At 41.3% G+C, this 19,827-nt stretch overlaps 5 protein-coding genes across 5 annotated transcripts; 2 read left to right on the top strand and 3 right to left on the bottom strand.

Moving 5' to 3' along the window:
* Positions 1-234: 234 nt before the first annotated feature.
* On the bottom strand, positions 235-4,445 carry I206_103306 (uncharacterized protein; the record flags this gene model as incomplete). The annotated part of the gene is made up of 3 exons (XM_019153457.1): positions 235-2,772; positions 2,825-4,193; positions 4,291-4,445. 3 exons carry the CDS (start codon positions 4,443-4,445, stop codon positions 235-237), a joined length of 4,062 nt encoding a protein of 1,353 aa, XP_019013618.1.
* A 2,993-nt stretch (positions 4,446-7,438) lies between these two features.
* I206_103305 (uncharacterized protein) lies at positions 7,439-8,766 on the top strand (the record flags this gene model as incomplete). The annotated part of the gene is made up of 4 exons (XM_019153458.1): positions 7,439-7,718; positions 7,777-7,817; positions 7,881-8,184; positions 8,252-8,766. 4 exons carry the CDS (start codon positions 7,439-7,441, stop codon positions 8,764-8,766), a joined length of 1,140 nt encoding a protein of 379 aa, XP_019013619.1.
* Positions 8,767-9,200: 434 nt separating this feature from the next.
* I206_103304 (uncharacterized protein) lies at positions 9,201-12,320 on the bottom strand (the record flags this gene model as incomplete). Its single annotated transcript, XM_019153459.1, has 4 exons — positions 9,201-9,402; positions 9,509-10,070; positions 10,147-11,685; positions 11,756-12,320. 4 exons carry the CDS (start codon positions 12,318-12,320, stop codon positions 9,201-9,203), a joined length of 2,868 nt encoding a protein of 955 aa, XP_019013620.1.
* Positions 12,321-13,094: 774 nt separating this feature from the next.
* Positions 13,095-14,336, bottom strand: I206_103303 (uncharacterized protein; the record flags this gene model as incomplete). Its single annotated transcript, XM_070202717.1, has 10 exons — positions 13,095-13,220; positions 13,279-13,418; positions 13,554-13,614; positions 13,681-13,710; positions 13,778-13,800; positions 13,852-13,976; positions 14,038-14,089; positions 14,146-14,165; positions 14,227-14,254; positions 14,312-14,336. The coding sequence occupies 10 exons, from the start codon at positions 14,334-14,336 to the stop codon at positions 13,095-13,097; spliced, it is 630 nt and encodes a 209-aa protein (XP_070058818.1).
* A 386-nt stretch (positions 14,337-14,722) lies between these two features.
* I206_103302 (uncharacterized protein) lies at positions 14,723-17,335 on the top strand (the record flags this gene model as incomplete). The annotated part of the gene is made up of 4 exons (XM_019153461.1): positions 14,723-14,731; positions 14,791-14,950; positions 15,012-15,325; positions 15,395-17,335. The coding sequence occupies 4 exons, from the start codon at positions 14,723-14,725 to the stop codon at positions 17,333-17,335; spliced, it is 2,424 nt and encodes an 807-aa protein (XP_019013622.1).
* Between the last annotated feature and the right edge of the window lie 2,492 nt (positions 17,336-19,827).

Here is a 19,827-nt window from a genome sequence, read left to right as displayed (position 1 = left end):
TTCAATCATGACGTGAGATCTAATGCATTGATTTGATTTCGATTTCGATATCGAATCCAATGAAAATGAGAATGTGAGGTAAATATATAAAAACCATTAAAAAAATCGTATTTGATCATACTGGTTATAAAATGAATCAAAATTAGGCAAACAGTTTGTTTTTACAACATAATTGTGAAGAAGAATTATATATATGGAAAAATATAACAATTAAAAAGAAAACAACTCTCAACCTCATAAAGCTGATAAACCCATTACACCTGTACAACCTGCCCAAAGTATATCTAATAATTCTCTACCTTTTTCACTTAATCCAGTTCCTCTCCATTCTTCATATCCTGTTGGTCCCCATGCTGATTCACCTTTACATAATCCTAATCTATCTAGACCTTCTAAAACAAACTCAACACCTTGTGACCTCGAATGACAAACAGCTATTACAGTTGGCATAGTTTTACCTGTTGTTGAAACTTGTACTGTTTTTGCATCTTTTTCAAATGGTGAGATTTCATTTATATCAAATGGATTCTTTTCCTTCTCATTATCATCAGATGTTGCCAAATTGGAATATTCATTTTTATCTTTATCGAATGGTGAAACCGTGAAAGTATTGCCATTTCCTATTTGACTTGGTACTTCATTTCCTATTTCCGGTTCGATTTCAGACTTCAAATCTTGTATACCGATTACTCTAGCCACAACTCTAAACGATCTAAAAGGTAGTGGTGGTAAAGCAAGTTCACCATTCTTTGCAACGGACGATGGCAACTTTCCCCCGTTGACAGCTGACGAGCCTACATGGGCAATAGGGGTGTGTGAGTGATCTTTCGAAGTGTTTGAATCCTTTCTAAACGAGTTATTTTCTCTGCTCGCTCGTCTTCGAAGCAATTTTTGGAATTTCGGTAAAGATCCTACTGGTGCTGAGGTATTAGGAGTGGATCCAGGAGCGAAAGAAGAGGAAGACGGATTTTGAGAGGAAGAAGAAGATGGTTGATCAGAGATAGATGCGGCTGATGATCTGGGTTGTTGTGCTTGATCATAATCGTCATGTTCAGCATTGAAGGGGACATACCAAACCAGTAAAGCTTGTTTAGAGGCTGTTCCTTGAAGGAAATACGGATGTTTGTCGATTGAAGGTGATCGGGCACCCAAGTCTTCAAGAGGTATAATCATGGCAACAGCTTCATCAGGTACACCATTCCAAGCTTTTCCTTGTCTAAATTTAGGCGCAGAGAGTTGAGTGACATTCATGTTATCACTGTTGTAATGGACAATGTCTTCACCGGATGTGGTTGACGAAGCCGCTTTTCTAGGTTGATCAGATGATGACCAGGGACTGGAATCACTTGTTCCTGCAGATGAGGTAGTAGTCGCGCTATTAGTAGAATTGGTATGAGCAGAAGTCGATGGCATCCTCTGTTTACTCTCCTTTTCATCTAAATGACGCTGACTGTGGTGGTGATGTTGGTGCGGTTGACCTTTATATGGTAGACCATCCGGACCTCTAGAGCTTCCGCTAAACCAGTTCTGATATGTGACGTTCGACGCGCCAGACCAAGAATGAGCTTGGGCCCTTTCCCTCTCCCTTTCCTCACGTTGTGCCTTCTTTTCATCTTTATCAGACGATCCACCTAAACCCGAGGATTTCAAAGCGCGTTTCAACACACCACCTAAAGACTTATCCTTCTTTCCTTCGATTGGAGGATCAGACTCTTTGCTTCGAACTCGGTTCAAATTCTTGGATTTCGATTTATCTTCTTTGGTAGAGAATGATCCTCTTTGGGTGTGCGAGTCATCTTCGTCGCCATGTTTCTTCTTCTTGTTGACTAAAGAAGCCATAGTGCCTAAGGGTGTGCTTGAAGATAATGCTGGTGTCATGGTGATGGTAGATGCTTGACTATCTAGCCTTTCCTTGCGCTCCGTCGCTGAGGACACTACATACGAACCAGAAGTGTTTTGTAGTGATGAAGATCGACCCGTCGAAGCCAACATTGAGCCCGATGGGTAAAATGATTTAGTGTTTGCCATGGAACTGGGCAATTTCACACCACCTGAATCACGATGAACAATTTTGCCAGCTAGAGTATAACGATCACCGCTAGTACTGCAATTTCGAGCGGCACTGTCGACAGGGGCACCATCGGAGTGTTTCACTTCCTCAAGCTCGTACTCCCTATTGCCTAGTCTATATACCCTCCACGAGCGTCCAGTGACAGTGGATCGAACTTCACCATTAGGGAACAATTCGTATTTGCCTGCTCCGCTTGATTCCCATTCTGCTTTGGGGCCGAGGCCAGGACCAGGAGCAACGTCCAGAGGGTCTCTTGGCGAATAAGATAGGTGATGTTGTGGTGCGCATGCTCTAAACGTCCATTCTCCTCTTCGATCCCCATACTCGTCATCGAATTGTCCTACGAATTTAGCGAAAGTATCTTCATCATCGCCACCCAGCTTGAAAGTGGGCGCGAGCGAATAATTGGGCGTTGTGGACGAGCGCATTATATCGACAGGCACATTCTTCTTTTTCACTTGACCTCCTAACTGAGCTTGGGAACCAGCAAGAATGAAATCAATATCAAACTCAGTCACGTCGACTGGCGCAGGTGGGTGTAAAGATGGTGGAAGAGGGTGAGGGAGAGGATCGGATTGTAAGTTGCGTGATTGTAACAAATGATTTGCTCGATGCAATGCCAAGGTAGAGGGTAGCAGGCGAGGGCCAGGGTCAGATAATGGTAATAGGGGAGGTAATGGCCGAAGAGGAGCGCTCAGATTCTGACTCAGATACATCAGCTCTGCTACTACATTCATCCGAAGAATAGCTTACCTGACCGTCGTCATTCTGATCGTCCTCATCCTCGTCCATCGGCTCGTCCTCTTGACCTTCTTCTTCCTCTTCGGCTGTAGTAACGTTTTCGGCGTTGACCACAACAGATGGCATTTCCTTCTTGTTCTCTCTCGCCGATCGACGCGACGGACTTCTTCCTAATCCTCCGCCGGGTATAGCAATCGGCAAACTACCTCGTCGCTGTGCGGAAAAATCATCTTTGGCTGCAAGGCTGTTAGAAAGGGGCAAGTGCGAAGGTAATGGTGGCGCAGAACTGGGTCCAACCTCATTGTCGAGCGGTTTAGACATTCCCATTCTTTCCCATAGTAGCAGAGATTGTCTCCTTAATCCACCAGCTGGGGTGCCAGGAGGCCCTTGACCACTTTGACCACCGATTGATAATCTTTCTCTCGCTCTCTTTCCATCTTCTCCGTAGGTGGCAGCTAAGAATGCGCGACGTTGTCTTTCTGCTTCTGCTTCTTCCGCTTGTTCAAAAACGTCCATCTCGTCTCGTTTCCTGATTGATGTTCGTCTGCCTCCGGCACTGGGTGATAAATCTATCGCTCGAAGTGCAGCAGATGCAGGAGATGTTCCACTCCCACCTGCATCGACACCTTCGCTAACAGAACCGAATTTGAAACTTTCATCGGGCAATTGAGTAGTATCTTCCGGTGCATGTTCTCCAACACTTCCTCTAGGCGGCGGCAAGACTGGATTCCAGGTTCGATGTCCATGTCCTGTCCACCCACCGTATCCTAGATGAGGTAAACTTCCTCTTCGCGCATACCCTTCTTGGTGCGCACCAGAGAAGGGTGAAGATGGGCTCGAATCAGGTGCAATCGAATCTACAGGCGCAGCACGTTGCCGAGGGCGTAAAGGCGGAGTTCCATTACTTCCATCACTGCTGACTGGTCTGGAAGATTTACCGCTGATATGAGTTCTGCTTGGTGATGCAGCCGATAACGTAGGGCCGGAAGGTGTGAGAGATGATCGCCGTCTACCAGGATTCCAGTCTGGGGGATAGAAGGAATGAGCATGTTGAGTTTGTTGCATGTGCATAGGTCTAGATTGAGTGAGCGTTGATGTTGTGCTAGCAGCAGATCCGCGCCTTTGTCCAAGTAAAGACCCTTGTCCTGCCGGTGATAAACCGTGATCGCTACTCGGCCAAGATTGCTGAAAGCCGATACTGCGACCGGGCTGACTTGACTCGCGACCAACGTGAGGGGGTACGGGAGAAATTAGGTTGAGACCTAAGGGCGTCAATGATCCTCGTCTGGGATGATGGGTGTGTATGAATTGAGATGGATGGGTCACAGCGATGACTGATGGAGTAGGAGGCGCAGACGAAGGTGATTTGGGCGGCGAAGGTCTGAAACAGTTGTCGCAGGGCTGTCAGTATGAGAGTACGATCACGAATGATGATAGTGTGACAACAGTTGAGTCAAGCACGGGAGAATTGCACTCACGTAGATCCTCCAGACGTCTTGCGAGGGATAGCACCCTCAGAGCTAGGTCCTGCTACAGCGTTTGGTCCCATTTTGTTCGGCCAATGAGCTGATGATGGTATAGGTATAGAAGAAGGACGGGGTATAGGATCATCGACAGACCGGGTCGAACCCATTGTCAGATTGATGTCTGATCTGAGTTCTAAAACCCCCTTTTCTTTCCTTTGACTATAGTGTAGCGGGGGTGTTGTATGACCAGAGGTTTCTACAAGCAAGCTTTATGTGTTTAATATAAGAGGAAGAAGCACGCCTGCTCATCCATGTGTAGTATTATATTCCTGTTCGAAAGTACATCTAATGGTTCTGACATGTGCATGCAAATGACAAGTGTCGCTCAGGAACAGTACCGTGCTTTGGTTGATTGTAGCGCTATTCAATGAGGTACACTTTGTTGCGAGGGGAGACGTGTTGAAGGTAGAGTCGTGTGATTGTGGATGATCATATACTTTGAAACAGGGCGTCAAGTAGCATTAGGCCAATTCTTCTGTACTAAGCCGTTTCCCGCAAATCTAAATGACGGTCCCAATCAAGCCAAGTGGTAAATATGTTGTGATATATTGTAAACTTGCAGATGAAAATGTTAATTGTGTATGAACTTGTTTTATGTATTTGGCGTTATCACAGAGATATTAGTGTTGAAGATGTATGTATGTTGTATGTTGTATGTTGTATGGATATGTATTGGTGAATTATTATTAGTTAGTGGACTCAACTGTAAACTACGCTAACAGTTCAGGGTAATATCATTTCAAAAGGGTCATTTCAAACGGAAAATCAACTAAAAAACTAATACCATCAAAATAATCCAAATAAACTGCCACTTTGTGTGTGTATGTATTCATGCAGCCCCTCTTTATCCCATTACAAAATTGTCTAATTGTTAATTGAATCTCTTTTTGACTTTCGATCTTGATCTCAGGGGTTCAGAGGGTAAAAGCAAATACCCATCCATCAATACTCATATGATATTTTTTCGTTGCCGAGGATTTTATTCAAAGTATTTAAAGTTTGCTCATTAAGGTCAACGTGTTTCTCCTGTTTTTTTGCTTCTTTGGTGCAGTTAAATCGGAAGGAAATTCCACCAGTTTTATGCATTATCGAGCGCTATTAGGTAAACATTTAAGCAAGAGGGGTGTAACTAGTTATCGGCAATTGATATATTATGTTACAACCGGAACTTTTTCCTCCTTGCAACCGTCTATAACATGCGGAAACTCAGAGCTTTGGATCATTCGATCAAGAAGGCTTTTCAGTTCGCCAGGCAACATCACACCATAAAATTATGAGAACTTATGATAGGAGTGAAGCATTTGATATAACAGTTGAACATCCCATAGTACAAATGTATTAATGCAAAAACGAGAGATCTCCGTTTCGGTATGGAATTAAAGTTTTCTCCATGAATTGCTGTATAAAGTAATTAATTAGCGTCATTTTGAAATTTGATCTAACCGGAATAGGGGAAATTCCACATGCTCAATCGAAAGAGAAACCAAATATCAAAAAAAAAGGTACCAAAATACGAAATAAGCCAGTCACCTCTAACCACTTCTTTGGGTCAACAAAAGCATGTTTCATCTTTAAATCGATAAGTTCTTTATAACACAACAATTCATCACACGCCTCCTTCATATCTAATTCCGTTGGATATCGCAAGCACTTCGGTATAGCATATAATAAAAGTTCTTCTCGTCCTTTCTAATTATCACTCTCACTTGATGCTATAACTGCGATACAATTTTTTTTCCCTGGACTGCACAAGAAAGCGCGTTCCTGTTGACCGCAGCTTTTAGCTAGTTGAAAGTTCTTTTTTTGGGTTTTGAAAAACCTTATTTCGTTCGCAACACCAAAAATGTGAGACGTCTGACATCACTCCTTGCGAGCTATATTATCATTCATCCAATGAGATACTCCCAATGCATTATAGATTTCATCCTTTCAAATTTACAAAATGCATAAGCGACAATTGATTCACATCGTGACACAAACGCGCATTTTACCGAAAAGATCTACGATTAATACCTCGCTTGAGTTGAGTAGGCAATGTTGCCGCTGTAGAGCTCGGGCGTTTAGTGGACTCTCTTTTTGATAGCTTTCTCTACCGCACGTGCGTCTAGAGCAGAGAGATCTAACTCTCAATGTCGAGATGCCAAGGAGATTTTCCGCAACCTCTCTTGGAAAAGGGTTAGGAACAACATTGAAAAGACGAAGAGATGATAAATGAATGTAGGTCTGGGCATGACACGTCATACGGGAGTACGTGGTAACATGTGTTCCTGATGGTTGTTGGATCTTTTAAGGGGAGAAGGAAAAAAACGAAGATCAGGCACCGGATTCAGAAAGCACGTACGCACGATTAAAATATCAAAACTTTCCACATCTTCCAGACCGACGTGTAACGAGCTGTGTCCGAGTATATGGAATTTGAAACAGACGGAATATGCACGGAAGATGAATTGATGTGAGAGATCTGTGATTTGCCAAGTAACGCAAATATACCCACCTACGGACCTGATTCAGGTCACAGCCATTCCCAGAAGAATCAACGTGAAATTGGAAATTAAAAGCTCATGTCATTCCAGTCCCTCCTCCAAATTCGGTAAATTGCGATACGAAGTGTTCTAGCAATATAGTCAGCTTGGAAAAGTTTTCAATGGACCTCTGAATGACAAGAATTTCAGTCCTTGCTAATAAGCCTGTTTTACCTCGATCATTGTGATGTTAGGGCACTTGAAACGGGTACATTTCATCAAGCATTGATGCTCATCCTACAGCGACTCAACGGCGAAGTTAATGACACTCCTTTGGACTGTTGAAGAATGACGTGAAAATGGCAACGGAAGTGCCCTATGCAAAGGGGAACAAGCTCTCCTTGGATCATATTGTCCTTTATATGGGAATGTCATCATTAATTTCACGGTGGTCATTACGTAATCAAAAAATAAAGTATAACATGATGTCACCGATTTGTGGGACTGACCTCGTATGTACAGTAACAATATCTCTCTAGGAGAATCTTACTTTGGAATTTCATTGGCAATCTACATTACTTCAGATCATTCTTCACACCACTCAATATAGAGCAAAAACAGCACCTGAAAAGATCGAAATGTCAACTTACCAAATCTTAGTTAGCGGGTATAGAGATACTTACACCATCTTATCCTTTGACCCATCCACTTCAAAGATTAAGATCGTATCTGATTCTAAAGCTCCAGAAAAAGCATCATGGATCGAACCTGCTTCGAAACAACATAATCCTCTCCAATCTAATCGTGTTCTATATTCCATATCAGAGGTAGATAAGGGTTTAGCAGTCAGTTTGAACCTAAAAGATGACCAAATTGAGATAACAAGTCAAAAAGAGACTAGAGGTTCTCCTGCTCATAGTAAGCCTTCGCTATCTATTCTTCTAATTCTTGATTTACTGACTATATTTGTACATAGTTCATGTTCTGAAAGATGGATCAGGATTAGCAGTCGTCAACGTGAGCTCTCGAATTCCGTTTCCTTACAAGCTGACCTATACTGACAATTTTCTTGTCACACAGTACGTCGGCGGGTCAATGATCTTTTTCCCATTTAACTCGGACGGAACCTTATCAGACAATGCTTCAGATCTTCTCGAGTTCCCTTTCTTGTATAAAGATGGTGATGCTCCCGATCCAGAGAGACAAGATACTCCTCACGCACACCAAGTTATCGAAGGTGAACCTGGAACACTTTACGTATGTGATTTAGGTAATGATAGAATTTGGGTTGTAGAAAAAAAGGGTGTAAACACTTTAGAGATTAAAGGATGGTTACAAGCTCCTCCTGGTACTGGTCCAAGACATGCAACTTTCAGTGAAGATGGTGAGTTGAAATATATTTTCATAAAAAATTGATCAAAGGTACAGAATTAACTTGATTACTTTGGTAGGTAAACATCTTTACGTTTTAACTGAATTAACTTCAGATGTTCTTGTATTTTCACTTGAAAATCCAAAATATCCTATAATTTCTAAACCTGAATTTAAAGTTAATATAATTCCCTCATCAGTACCTAAAGAAGCTTCAAAAATTATGAATGCAGCAGAATTAATTTTAAATCCTAAAAAATCTAATATTTTATACGCTTCAAATAGATTAGAAATTTCTTTAGAAGAAAAATCAAAAGGTAAATTTAAAACTTTAAAAGATGTTAAAGGTGATTCAATTGCAATTATTGAATTATCTTCAAATGGTGAAGAATTAAAAGAATTAAATTTTTTTCAAACTGATTTAAATAATTTAAGAGGTATGACAATTAGTAATGATGGAAGATATTTATTAACTGCTGGAAGAAAAGAAGGAGGATTAGCAATTTATGAAATTAGTTCAAATGGTAAACAATTTAAATTAGCTGGAAAAATTGAAAAAGGTGTTGATAATATAACGGATTTGACTTTTTTGTAAAAATCCATTTGAAAAAATTTGAATAACAGATGTATCCCAATTTGTCAAACTTATAGTTGGGTAAGTAATGTTGAAATCGCGAGAGAGAAGTTTATAAAGTATGCATATATGCTGAATGTTCAGGACGTGTAGATGCATCACGGAAGCTATAAAAAAGCAAGGAGGTCTCCTCATCCCATATATGCTTTATTTTTCATAAATCGGAAAACGAAAATGCATTTTCAATTTCGACTAATATAGTAACCCTTCTCAATACTGAATGAGCTAAATTCACGATCTCGAAATCCATTTTGGATTCAAGTCGAATACAACTTTTTACATACTTCTGTACTAATTAGTATATGATGTAACTCTATCTTACAAGTTTAATGTAAAATACAATTTATTGATAATTTCAAAGTTGACTATTTATACTTTTTTCATTATTTGCTTCATTAAACCCATTTAAGGGGACCATCTCCAGCAGGAGTAACTGAATGTTTAATTTGTTTATCTTTTAATTCTCCTCCTAAACCTGGAGAAGGTCTTGAATTATTTGTAGGGGTGATTGAAGTTGTATTTAAAGGTCTAAGTGATTCAAGACCCGCTTTAGATACTCTACGTCCTGGTTGAAGTGTCGTACGATCTACTGGTGCTCTACGAGACAATCAAATAAATCAGCGTTTTATTCTGTTTTAGGATTTCTCCAACACGCGGGAATCCGATAATTATCATTCTCATTTTAGTGAAAATTTCAACTAACCTTCTATGATGTACCCATTGTCCATTTTTCCTTACTTCCCTCTCATCACCAACTTGTCTTCTCTGTCTATCACTATCATCCTCTTCGTTTTCTCTCTTATCACGTTCGCCTGCTTGACTGCTTGATAATGGTGAAGGACGATTTGAAGTTACGTTTAAACTATGTGACCAAGTAGGAGGTAAACTTTCTCTAGTTCTATTATTCTTATTCCTTTTTTCCTTTTCACTACCACCAACACCACTTTCTTTTTCAGAATCACTTGATTCTTCGAGTCCATTACTTCTTCTACTTGGATGAGGATTTGAAGAGCCAGAAGAAGACGATTCACCGTGAACTCCACCAGATTGCTTTAAACCTAATTCAATTTCCTCAAATTGCATTAACTCAGCAACGAATCCTATATTAGGTGATATTCCTTTTCTTCTCTCAGCCACATATGCGTAAGAAGTTTTAAGAGTCCATGCGTTTGCGTGAATCAAGTAGGCCAGGACAACTGTGACAGATCGAGATTTACCAGCTTTACAATGAACGTATGTCGGTGCAGAATGTAGTCTTGCGTCGTCTACATTCGGGCCATCACGTATCATTAGCTCAATTGCGCGCGTAGGGAACCCAGCAGATGGGAATTAACAACTAACCCAAAAATCCACAAGCCTCTCTCATACCCTTGGCTACGCCCGATTCCTCTACGATGTCCCTCATTGGGATTCTATGATATTTGAAGTCGTCCTTTAATCGCAGACCAGAATCATCATTACATTCCAAAGCGACGTTGAGTATCCTCTTCACGCCTAATTGTTTCAAGTGATTTACATCGTCTTCCGAGGAAATTTCCGGACCAAGGTATAAAAAGGAGGGTAAAATGGTAGAAATGATAAAAGGGGCAATACCATTCTTAGCTGTGGATAGCGCTATACTATCTTCCGAATCTTCGTTGTCGAACATGGCGGGATGTCCATTGGGCCTATTCTCATTAGACGAGGTGAATGAGGAACCAGGTAAAGGAGTCTTAGGTAATGAGGTGATATCATCTGCATTTCCTATACGTTTCACATCACCGAATGAACTTGGTGAAGGAGGTAATTTACTTTGAGCGTGACATAATGTATGAAATGAACCACCAAGTGGAGTTCTTGGTATATTCAGCGTGAATGCAGGTGATCGGGGTGATTTACTGAATGAATCGGAGTTTGTCGTGACTGATAATAGACCTGATCTTGGACCTGAGAAGCCTGCTCCCGGTGTAGGAGGTGGTTGATCCAAATTGAAAGACCCGACCGTAGCGCTTTTCAGAGGTCTATCAAGATTCAGACTGAGTTTAGGGGTTCGTCGAGATGTTGCCGGACCATTCATAGGATTTGCGCCCGAGCTCCCATTTATAGATAGTGAGGGGAGGCTCCTTTTGTTGTCCTTCTGATCAGGTCGAAGAGAAGGCATTGGTGGTCGATTATTATCCCCTTTGGGTGGTATGGAGGGTGGAGCTGGAGGTGGAACAGGCGATATATCGTGCGTTGGGGCAGATCTGGGTGGAGGCAGGTAGGTAGATGAAGATGATTTATCAGCTATACTATCTTCGCCTGAAACTAAGATATCTTGAGCATTGGATGAACCCAGGATGCTCCCCCAACCACCTCGAAGGATTTTGACGTTTCCACGGGTCACCAAGTTTCTCATGACTCCATACAGGACTTTAGCTAATTCGTCCGTGGTGGTGGAGCCTACGATGACTACATTCATGTGCTTATCTGTTTCTAGCTCATCCCAAGTGAAACGTCCAGCTTGAGTGGATATAAAACCCCCCAAAGAATCCCAACCTGTGTTTTGTCCACTGGGTGATTTTCTAAGTCGTTTGAATATCAAGGAAGGTATAGATATATTTGCTGAACGTGGAAGATGGGAATCTAGGAAAGATCCTAATGGTCTTGTATCAATGACGAGCATTTGAGAGGAAGTGTGGAGCATTTCGAGCGTTTCGTCAATGGATATGGATCTCCCTTCGGAAACGGATAATGCTTCTTGTTGAGAATAACCTAATTCTGGAGTCTGGAAACCGGTGGAATCCTTTTCGGAATCTGAAGCTGGTAAAGGTGAATCAAGTGGTCTTGCTTTAAGATTTTGCCTAATGGTTTTACGGAGAATAGTAAGATCTTGCAGCTCGTTGGTGAGAGAATTCGCGCCTGCGAGGTGAGCACTTAGCTAACATGGAAACGCAGTGTAAACTACCAATTGCTTTTGGAAGACACTCACCATCGCTCATGACCGAACTAGCAGTTAGGGGTCTCTGCATGCTATCGTCCCTCTGAACAACCATTTCTTCATCGACACCAAAAGTCTCTCTAGCTTTGCCAAGGTTTAGAGGTACAGGTCTTTTCTTTGAGCCTGGAGTTTTCAACCCTTTACCAATCTCTAAGCCTAACGGGGTAGATTTTGACCTGATTGGGAAAGCAGTATGTGTTCGACTATTTTGGTAATGGGGTATCTTGTTATGCTGTGACTTTGAAGTCGAAGAATGTCTCGCTGAGGAAGAAGAAGAGGAAGTAGCTTGAGGAGAATCGACCAAGTAAGGTAGATTAGGAGAATTTGGTGATGCAGATCTTGAAGAGCTAGAACTTGAAGATCCAATACGATTACGATAATTGAATTCGTCATTATATTCCGTCGAACCTAAAAATCCGGGATAGAAAGGTGATGACGTGTTTGATCTATTTCTATTCTGTAAGTCATTATCATTCTGACAAGTGGAAGAAGGGGGAGGAGGCGTAGATCGATAAGGCGAAGTGGTTCGCTTGGGCCCATCTAAACTTGTCGACATATTGGGTGAGTACGAGCCTTTAGAGGTAATACAGGGTTGTTGACCGAATGCCCTTACTTCTATCGAGCTTTTGTTTGTTATACCAGGATTTGTTTGATTACAAAGATACTATTGAGATTTGTAAATTGGTTAGGACGAGATCGCACAGGCTGATTCAATGTTTGTAACAAGCTAACGTTCATATCCTGCCCAAAACCACCTTGAGACTCATTGATCTGGATTCTGGTAGATTGTCTGTTCCTATGTGATTTCTACGATTCAAATTGATCAAAACGCGTAGCGCGCATATAAGTACAAAGAATGAAGTACAGTATCGATGCTGAATGAAAGGAGAAACTAGAAAGGGGTTTCGTATATTCATATGAGGTGCAAATGTCATTGGAATTGGGGTAATAATATGATACACATAAAACTAGAGTACACCTTCACGCGTATAACCGGGTTTCAGAGTGCCCCCTCACCCCTGAATTCATTCACTAGGTTACATTTAAACGTTAACCATAACGAGAATGAGCTTCAGACACGTAATTCGATGAGGTAAGCATATTCCATTCCTGTGCATTCAGTAGGTCGTCTTCGATGCAGATGTACATACATAGCAATTGTACGCGATGGCCGACCCAGAAACGAGCTCCTTTTGTACTCCGATTTGATGACAAGGTGCCTCGCTCCTCGTCCCTGGTTCCTACAAATATGCTTACAGCTGAACATGTGGGTTAATGATAACGAGCGTCCTTGGGTCCATGCTTCTGGTGTGGTGGATGGACCATAAGATTACATGAAATCATCATCGCTCCATTGTTCTTTCTCTGCAAATGCCTCCTCGGTGTACATGCCATCGTAAGACCGAGCCTTCTTTTCTTCTTCCCAGATCTTTTTCTGCTCTTGCTCCTTTTTCGCCTACACATGTTGAAATTAGCTGAGTACGTCTGGAGGTCATGAAGTATTTGATGCTTACCCTTTCGATAGCCTCGTCTCTTTTCTTCTTACCCTCTTCTCGCAGCCGCTCCTGTCTTTCCGACTCGTGGTCTACTTCCTTCTCTATTTTCGTCTTATTCAGTCTATTGACTATTGCATTATCCCGGGATGGCACATGTACTAAGGAATTGAAGGATAATTAGCTGGGAAAAGCTTGATGGGATGACTGTCCTCAGGTAGCGATGTCGCGTCACTCCATCTACTGCTACGTGATAGACTCTGTTCCGTGGTTCATGGGTGAAGACCATGACTTACTTCGCTTGACTTTTTTATCCGAATGAAATGACACTTGTCCAACAGCCATATCACCTGATTTCTGCTCAAGAATGTTCAGTCAGTTGACATTCAGATAGGCACTTTCTACCAGCCGGTCAGGTCTCACCTTCAGATTCGTAAACGGGGTATATATCACCTAAAACATATGTTCAGCTTATCTCGACCCGTCAAACTGGATAATTTGCCACGATAAGCTGACATACAGTTATATTATCCTTCTTATTTCCTAATGATGCATCAGCAGGTATCCATATAAATCGGGGTAAAGACGTCTCACCTTCTATACTGTTAGCTTTTACTAATTGAGCCAGATCCATGACTAGTGCTGGAGGTAAATTATCCCATTCTCCATGAGATTGTTCGGGCTTTTGCCGCAGGTACACATGAGCGGACGATAGTTTGCTAGTCGGATCATTAGCTCCTACCTATCATTGTATACTTCGAAGGCTTAAAAGTAGCTTACTCAACATGGAACCATATATCAGTAGGTAAACCATATTTCAGCAATTCTTCATCTATATAAGCGATGTTAGTTTGGGTCTACTATGGAAACGAAGGCTAACGGACGGACTTTCGACTTTATCTCTTCCCCTTCCATAACAATAGTGAGTCAGCTCATTTCAACGATGATCGCACACCAGCTGACACTCACATGTATATCGTCGCTGAAGGATTGACCGCTGTTCATCCTGTCAGCTCAATCTTCTGCCGAACGCTCACGACTTGGCTGTACATGCCTTTCGAAGTAAAGAAGATGACCATTATGACTATTCACAATCTCCTGTACTCGTCAAGTTCGTTGTACAGGTGAGTTGAGCATGAAAGTAACCTTGGTTGGGGACACGAATTGAAGAAAGAATGAAAATACAGCTTTGAAAAGTCAATTCCAAGTGAACCTCCTCCACCGGCTTTGTCTGAATACTGTACGGTGGTAATCGCATCTATTACCGTTATTACCGACCATGTGGCACATACAAAAGATGAAGCCCCGCATATTGATTTCTTTTAACATTAACACTTTCCTTGCATGGCTTCACGTCTAATGTCTGTTCGTTTTCATATTCAATCTCATACCGTCATCGAGTAATCACTGGCATTGCTGATAACAGTGATCACGAGGCATTAGTGCGGAGGAAATAGAGATAAAAATGTCATCCGTAAGCTATCTTTGAGTCTACCCGTCGTCATAGCTGACTTTGATCAAACCACTTTATAGATTGACGAGTTTGCGATACCGAATACGATACTTCGGCATTTTGATCTATCTTCCACACCATGGACTCAATTCACCTCTCCTGAGATAGAGGGTAAGAGGAGGAAATTACCAGGAAGCAAGCTTTTCTTTGATCGATTGTTAGAATTAGTTGGACTAGATGGTCAGTATACTATAGCTTTTCATTTTTGACGGAGTCCAGCTAATCTACGGCTTATTCACAGGTCATTCGTTATATCCCCCTAATACACCAGCGAATCTTCGAAGATTACTACACTCGATTCATTCTCTAGAACTTGATCGTTTGAAGAAAGATTGCTTCTACTACTATCTTCTGAAAGATTATGATGAATCGATAAATCAACCTTCAATGGAAATTGACGTTTCAAGTGAAGAAGATGATTTAGCGGTAATTAGCAAGATACCAAACGAAAATGTTAAGGGAAAATCGCAAGAATTTGCAAGAAGACGGTGTATGCCTTTGATGTGGAAGAGATTTATGGATGGATATTGGGCATTAGATCACGCTTTGTGGGAGGTGAGTTATCCTAATTCCGAAACTTGCGTTAAACCTGTCAAGCTGAGGAGTCTATTTGTGGTAATTTAGAACGCTATAGCTTCTCTGTCAGATCCAGCAATAACAACACTTAATTTCGTCCCATCAATCATCCAAACACTTTCCTCCCATGTCTCACCCCCATCTCAAGCATTATCCCTTATTCACAATTTTCTAGTCTCGGCTCATCCGGAACTAACGACACAAGAGGAGAATGATGTCCGTTTGATAGCGCTAGCTTCGACAGGAAGTATCCCTCAGGCGTTTTCTCTAATTAGAGCAAGTGGATCCGAGTCTGAACGTAGGCGGTCTAGAGAGAATCTGTGGTTATGGATATTAGGTTCACCTAGAATACCCTGTGGCCTCGTCAAATCTGGAGAAAAACACCAAGTCCAAACCAAATCATTGAAAGAACTCTTACATATCCCTCTATCGTTCGAAGAGAATACTCATCTGATTGAATTCTTAACTCATCCTCCTAGTAGGAGCATTTCGAGTACAGCTCTTTCCTTGCTTCATGACTTGATAACTTTACGTCTAATACACCAAGGACAATACTCTGAATCGTTGTTATTGGACAAACAATTAGCAGGTACAGGAGGAAATGAGAAAGATCGTCAAAAGCGCCGAGAAATGGTCAGAGAGTTTATCTCAATCTTACCAGAAGCTCAACGACTGGCACTGTCCTTGGATGTAGAGCAAAAGAAAGACGAAATCCAAGTGAATGGTAACGTTAATAGTGAAGATACAGATATGGGATCATCATGGATCAAAGTCAATTCGGATGGCCCATCTTACGCGGACATCGCTTCCGAACCTCCTTCCATCCCTACTCCAGCTATCCTTCCCTCTGCTCCTACAGGCTCAATAACGTCTACACCAGCTGCAACGGCTCACCCTTCCTCTTACCCAGATATCGCCCTTGTACCGACACCTATAGCTGCTCCGACTCCTATCCGACCATCTACCACCCATACATCCTTATTCTCCGCTGCCCAAAACGCACCTCTTCCTGCTTCACCTGCAAAACCCTCGTCCCCCTTCTCGGGACCACCAAGATTTGCAGCTGGATCTTCAACACAAGTCCCCTCGCCTAGAAGGGTTTTATCTGGAAGTCCATTCAATCTACCTCAATTATCTGCTTCGACGTCAAAGATTCAATCGAAAGGTAGTCCCGCGCCAGTGCGGAAGTTGCCTAAGACCATCATCAACGACGATGATGAGGAAGACGATGAAGAACGTTCTATATCGGGTAGGAGGAATACTAGCAGGAAATCAATAGGTAGACGGGAACTAGGTCGAGGCGTTTCCATGAGCGTTGAGCCGCAAGGAGAAGCTGAGCTTGAGAAGGAGAATCAAGGAATGGATATAGAAGAGAATCGTTCCGAGCAAACAGTAGCTTCATCGTCAAAACGACAAACCAATAATGAGCCTCCTAAATCTACTAGGAAGCCTAGAAAGGCAGTTTCAAACACCGGAAGAAACTCAACCCCTCCGCGGGAGTCTGCCAAAAGCACTGAACCAGTAACTCCCGGAATAAATGGTATGCCTGGATCATTTATGCAAGCTCAGTCAAAAGATAGTCAAGATATGCCACCACCTTCAACCATACCGAGAAACACTAGAGCGAATTCCAATGTCCCGGAATCAGTGAAAGGTAGATCAAGAATTACAAGATCAGCTTCAAGAGCAATTTTAGATGAAGATCATGATGAAGATTCAAAACCTGGTCCACCTTCGAAGAAAACTCGTTCGACAAGAAAACCACCAAGATCAAGTTTGGCTCCTAGTGAAATTACAGATGATGGTTCCGTAACGAACAGTGTTAGACGATCTACTAGAAGTATAAGTAGAGCTTCAACTGTTCAACCGTCTGAACAAGGTAGTCCGACACCTAGTATGAGTTCTGTAGGTGGAAGAAAGTCAACTAGAGGTAGTAGAGCTGGAAGTGCAACTCCCAGAATGAGTACAAGGGTTAGTAAGAGGGCTTAATCATTTGATATGGTTCTTGGCGTATGTAGAATCTACATCTTGAAACAGGATGCATATAGTATCAGATGATTACTGGAATCTTCGAGATGTCGAAGGTTTAAAAGTGAATGATATGAGCGGAACAGATCATCTTGTATCTGTTCTAATGATATGTTACAGGTAGATGTACAGAGCAATTTAATACGTACCAAGTATCTGATATCCAATATGGTCATATCTCTTCATCCGAAAACTTAGAGTAATACAGTATGATCATTTGATTGTCATACAAAGTGTTGAGATTTTCTCATGAGACAGGATTGGCAATATGTAGATGTGTATTCCCGAATGCTGTTGAAATGAGATTTTGTGAGGTAACATAATGAATATGAGATTAAGCAGGTTTGAAATCCAAATGTAATCTTCCCAATTCAGATCTAAACCTTTTCTCCATTGCTTCCTTCGCTACCTGGAAAGCTGTATAAGCTGGATCGTGTTGCTAAAACTCAAGAACAATAACGATGAAAGGTTTTGTTGTTGCATGATGAATGGTTTTGGTTTGTTGTTTATGAATCAAAGAGGGTTCTAGCAGATTGGAAGATGTGGAAGCAATTTGACCATAAAGATCTATTTGAATTCGAAACTATCAATATGGAGATATCCTGCAAGTCAAGCCAACTGTAAAATACTTGGATCACTTACAGACTCGGTGATTCTACTTTGATAATCAGAAAGTAAAGTTTCTATCCAGATACCAAGATATTTTGCACGATTGTATAATCGAGTAATTGAAATAGAGTAATCAAGATGAAAGGAAAATATACGATAATATAGGTGTAAAGGTGTAGAGGTGTATTGGTATTAGACCAACTCTTTGTGGAATAGGGTAATTTACAAAACTGTACCCTTCACCAGTATATAAATTATACCGCCAATTCCAATGCGATGTCTCTTGATGTTGTTCTCCTATCTATCTACTATCCTCTATACAACGATAAAGCTTGCGTATTGTTTGGCTTTGTATGCAGTTTTTAGATGAAATTGTTGATTGGGTAGTAAACTGTGACCGAGAGGGTTAAGCTGAAATATGTCTCCTGTTGATTTCGAGCATTGAGAATATACGAGTAGTACTGATGAGCTAGCTGGGTGATCAATCCTTTATTCATGTCACGACCATGAACAAAGAGATGAAAAAAGCTGTGCGGGTGCACGAGTCATTGTGGGGGAGAAGTAGTAGGAGGATTGTCTTGCCCATATGGGATGCGATACTGTTCTCATTCATCATGAACTTAAGAAAAGGCAATTACGACATGACAATCTGCATTACTATTGCGTATCTCTACAGAACCTGAGCTCAAAACTCCTTTTGTCGAATATCATACAGTAACAGAATATCCCTGTTAGACTTTACCTCCCGCTTCCTGTCCTCAAAAATCCAGGAATTTCAACGAACGGATTCTCATCATGCTTCAGCCATTTAACGAGTGCCGAACTCATGATGATTTCTATCACACACTTTGCCTTCTTCCTCATCAATGTAACGTTTCATCCATATCTCTCTCGCATTGAAATCAAAAACCCAGTGAATTTTGCCAATCGTTTGCCACCGTCTATCCGCATTTGTGTAAATCTACCACATTCCAACATTATAACATAATAATTGAAAACTTTGACTTGCCTTGTCAACCCAATACGTCATTAATCAAATTAAAAATATCCTAGGATCTTAAAACACAAAATCAAGCATTCAAATATCTTGCTCCACTTATTGATCGTCATGAACTAAGTGATCAACTGAAGGGAAATATACTTGCACAATTTGAAATTAAATGTCATACATCATTCCATCCCTAAACCCCTCAATTTGTTGATCAATGGCGCAAACGAAAAGAGAAAGGACAAGCTACATTCGTCAAATTGATTTGCAAATTTTAATTTAGTCCAAATTGTGTCCATTTAAAGGGGGGCGTAAGCGTTTGGATACATGTTTCTCGAGTCAAAGATAGAATTTTAAAGGAATACATACCTCATTTCATGATTTATCGTTCTTCTTAGTGATACTGACCCTTTAAAATGGTGCCACATTGATTTTTGCCGAGTTTTAAAGGCTATTCGAGTGATTTGAACTTGTTGTGGCGGTTGTAATATAGAAAACTCTAAATCATACAAGGATATCCTCAAAAGCGAATGTAGTTATGATTCAGAACATACATTTTCCATATATGCATTATACGCCATTGATGATACAAAAAAATCCTTTATCAGGTTTCAATGCATCAAATCGATCCGATTAAAGGCGAGGACTGATCGAACGGTTATACCGATCAATGTTCAGTTTGATGACAATGCAAAGGGTCAAAGTGTATTTAGTTTTTGAGCTCAGATCACAGGTACAAATAGGTACAATCCATCAAACAAACTATACAATCTTTCTTTTATGCCCTGTATCTAGGGCTAAACGTACGCATGAGTCTAATTTTAATTAACGAATAGACTCATATTTTGGAAACAAT

Source organism: Kwoniella pini, chromosome 4 (assembly GCF_000512605.2).
Source record: "Kwoniella pini CBS 10737 chromosome 4, complete sequence".
Classification (NCBI taxonomy): Eukaryota; Fungi; Basidiomycota; class Tremellomycetes; order Tremellales; family Cryptococcaceae; genus Kwoniella; species Kwoniella pini.
The sequence above is the reverse complement of the archived record's forward strand: the minus strand, read 5'-3'. Positions and strand labels throughout refer to the sequence as shown.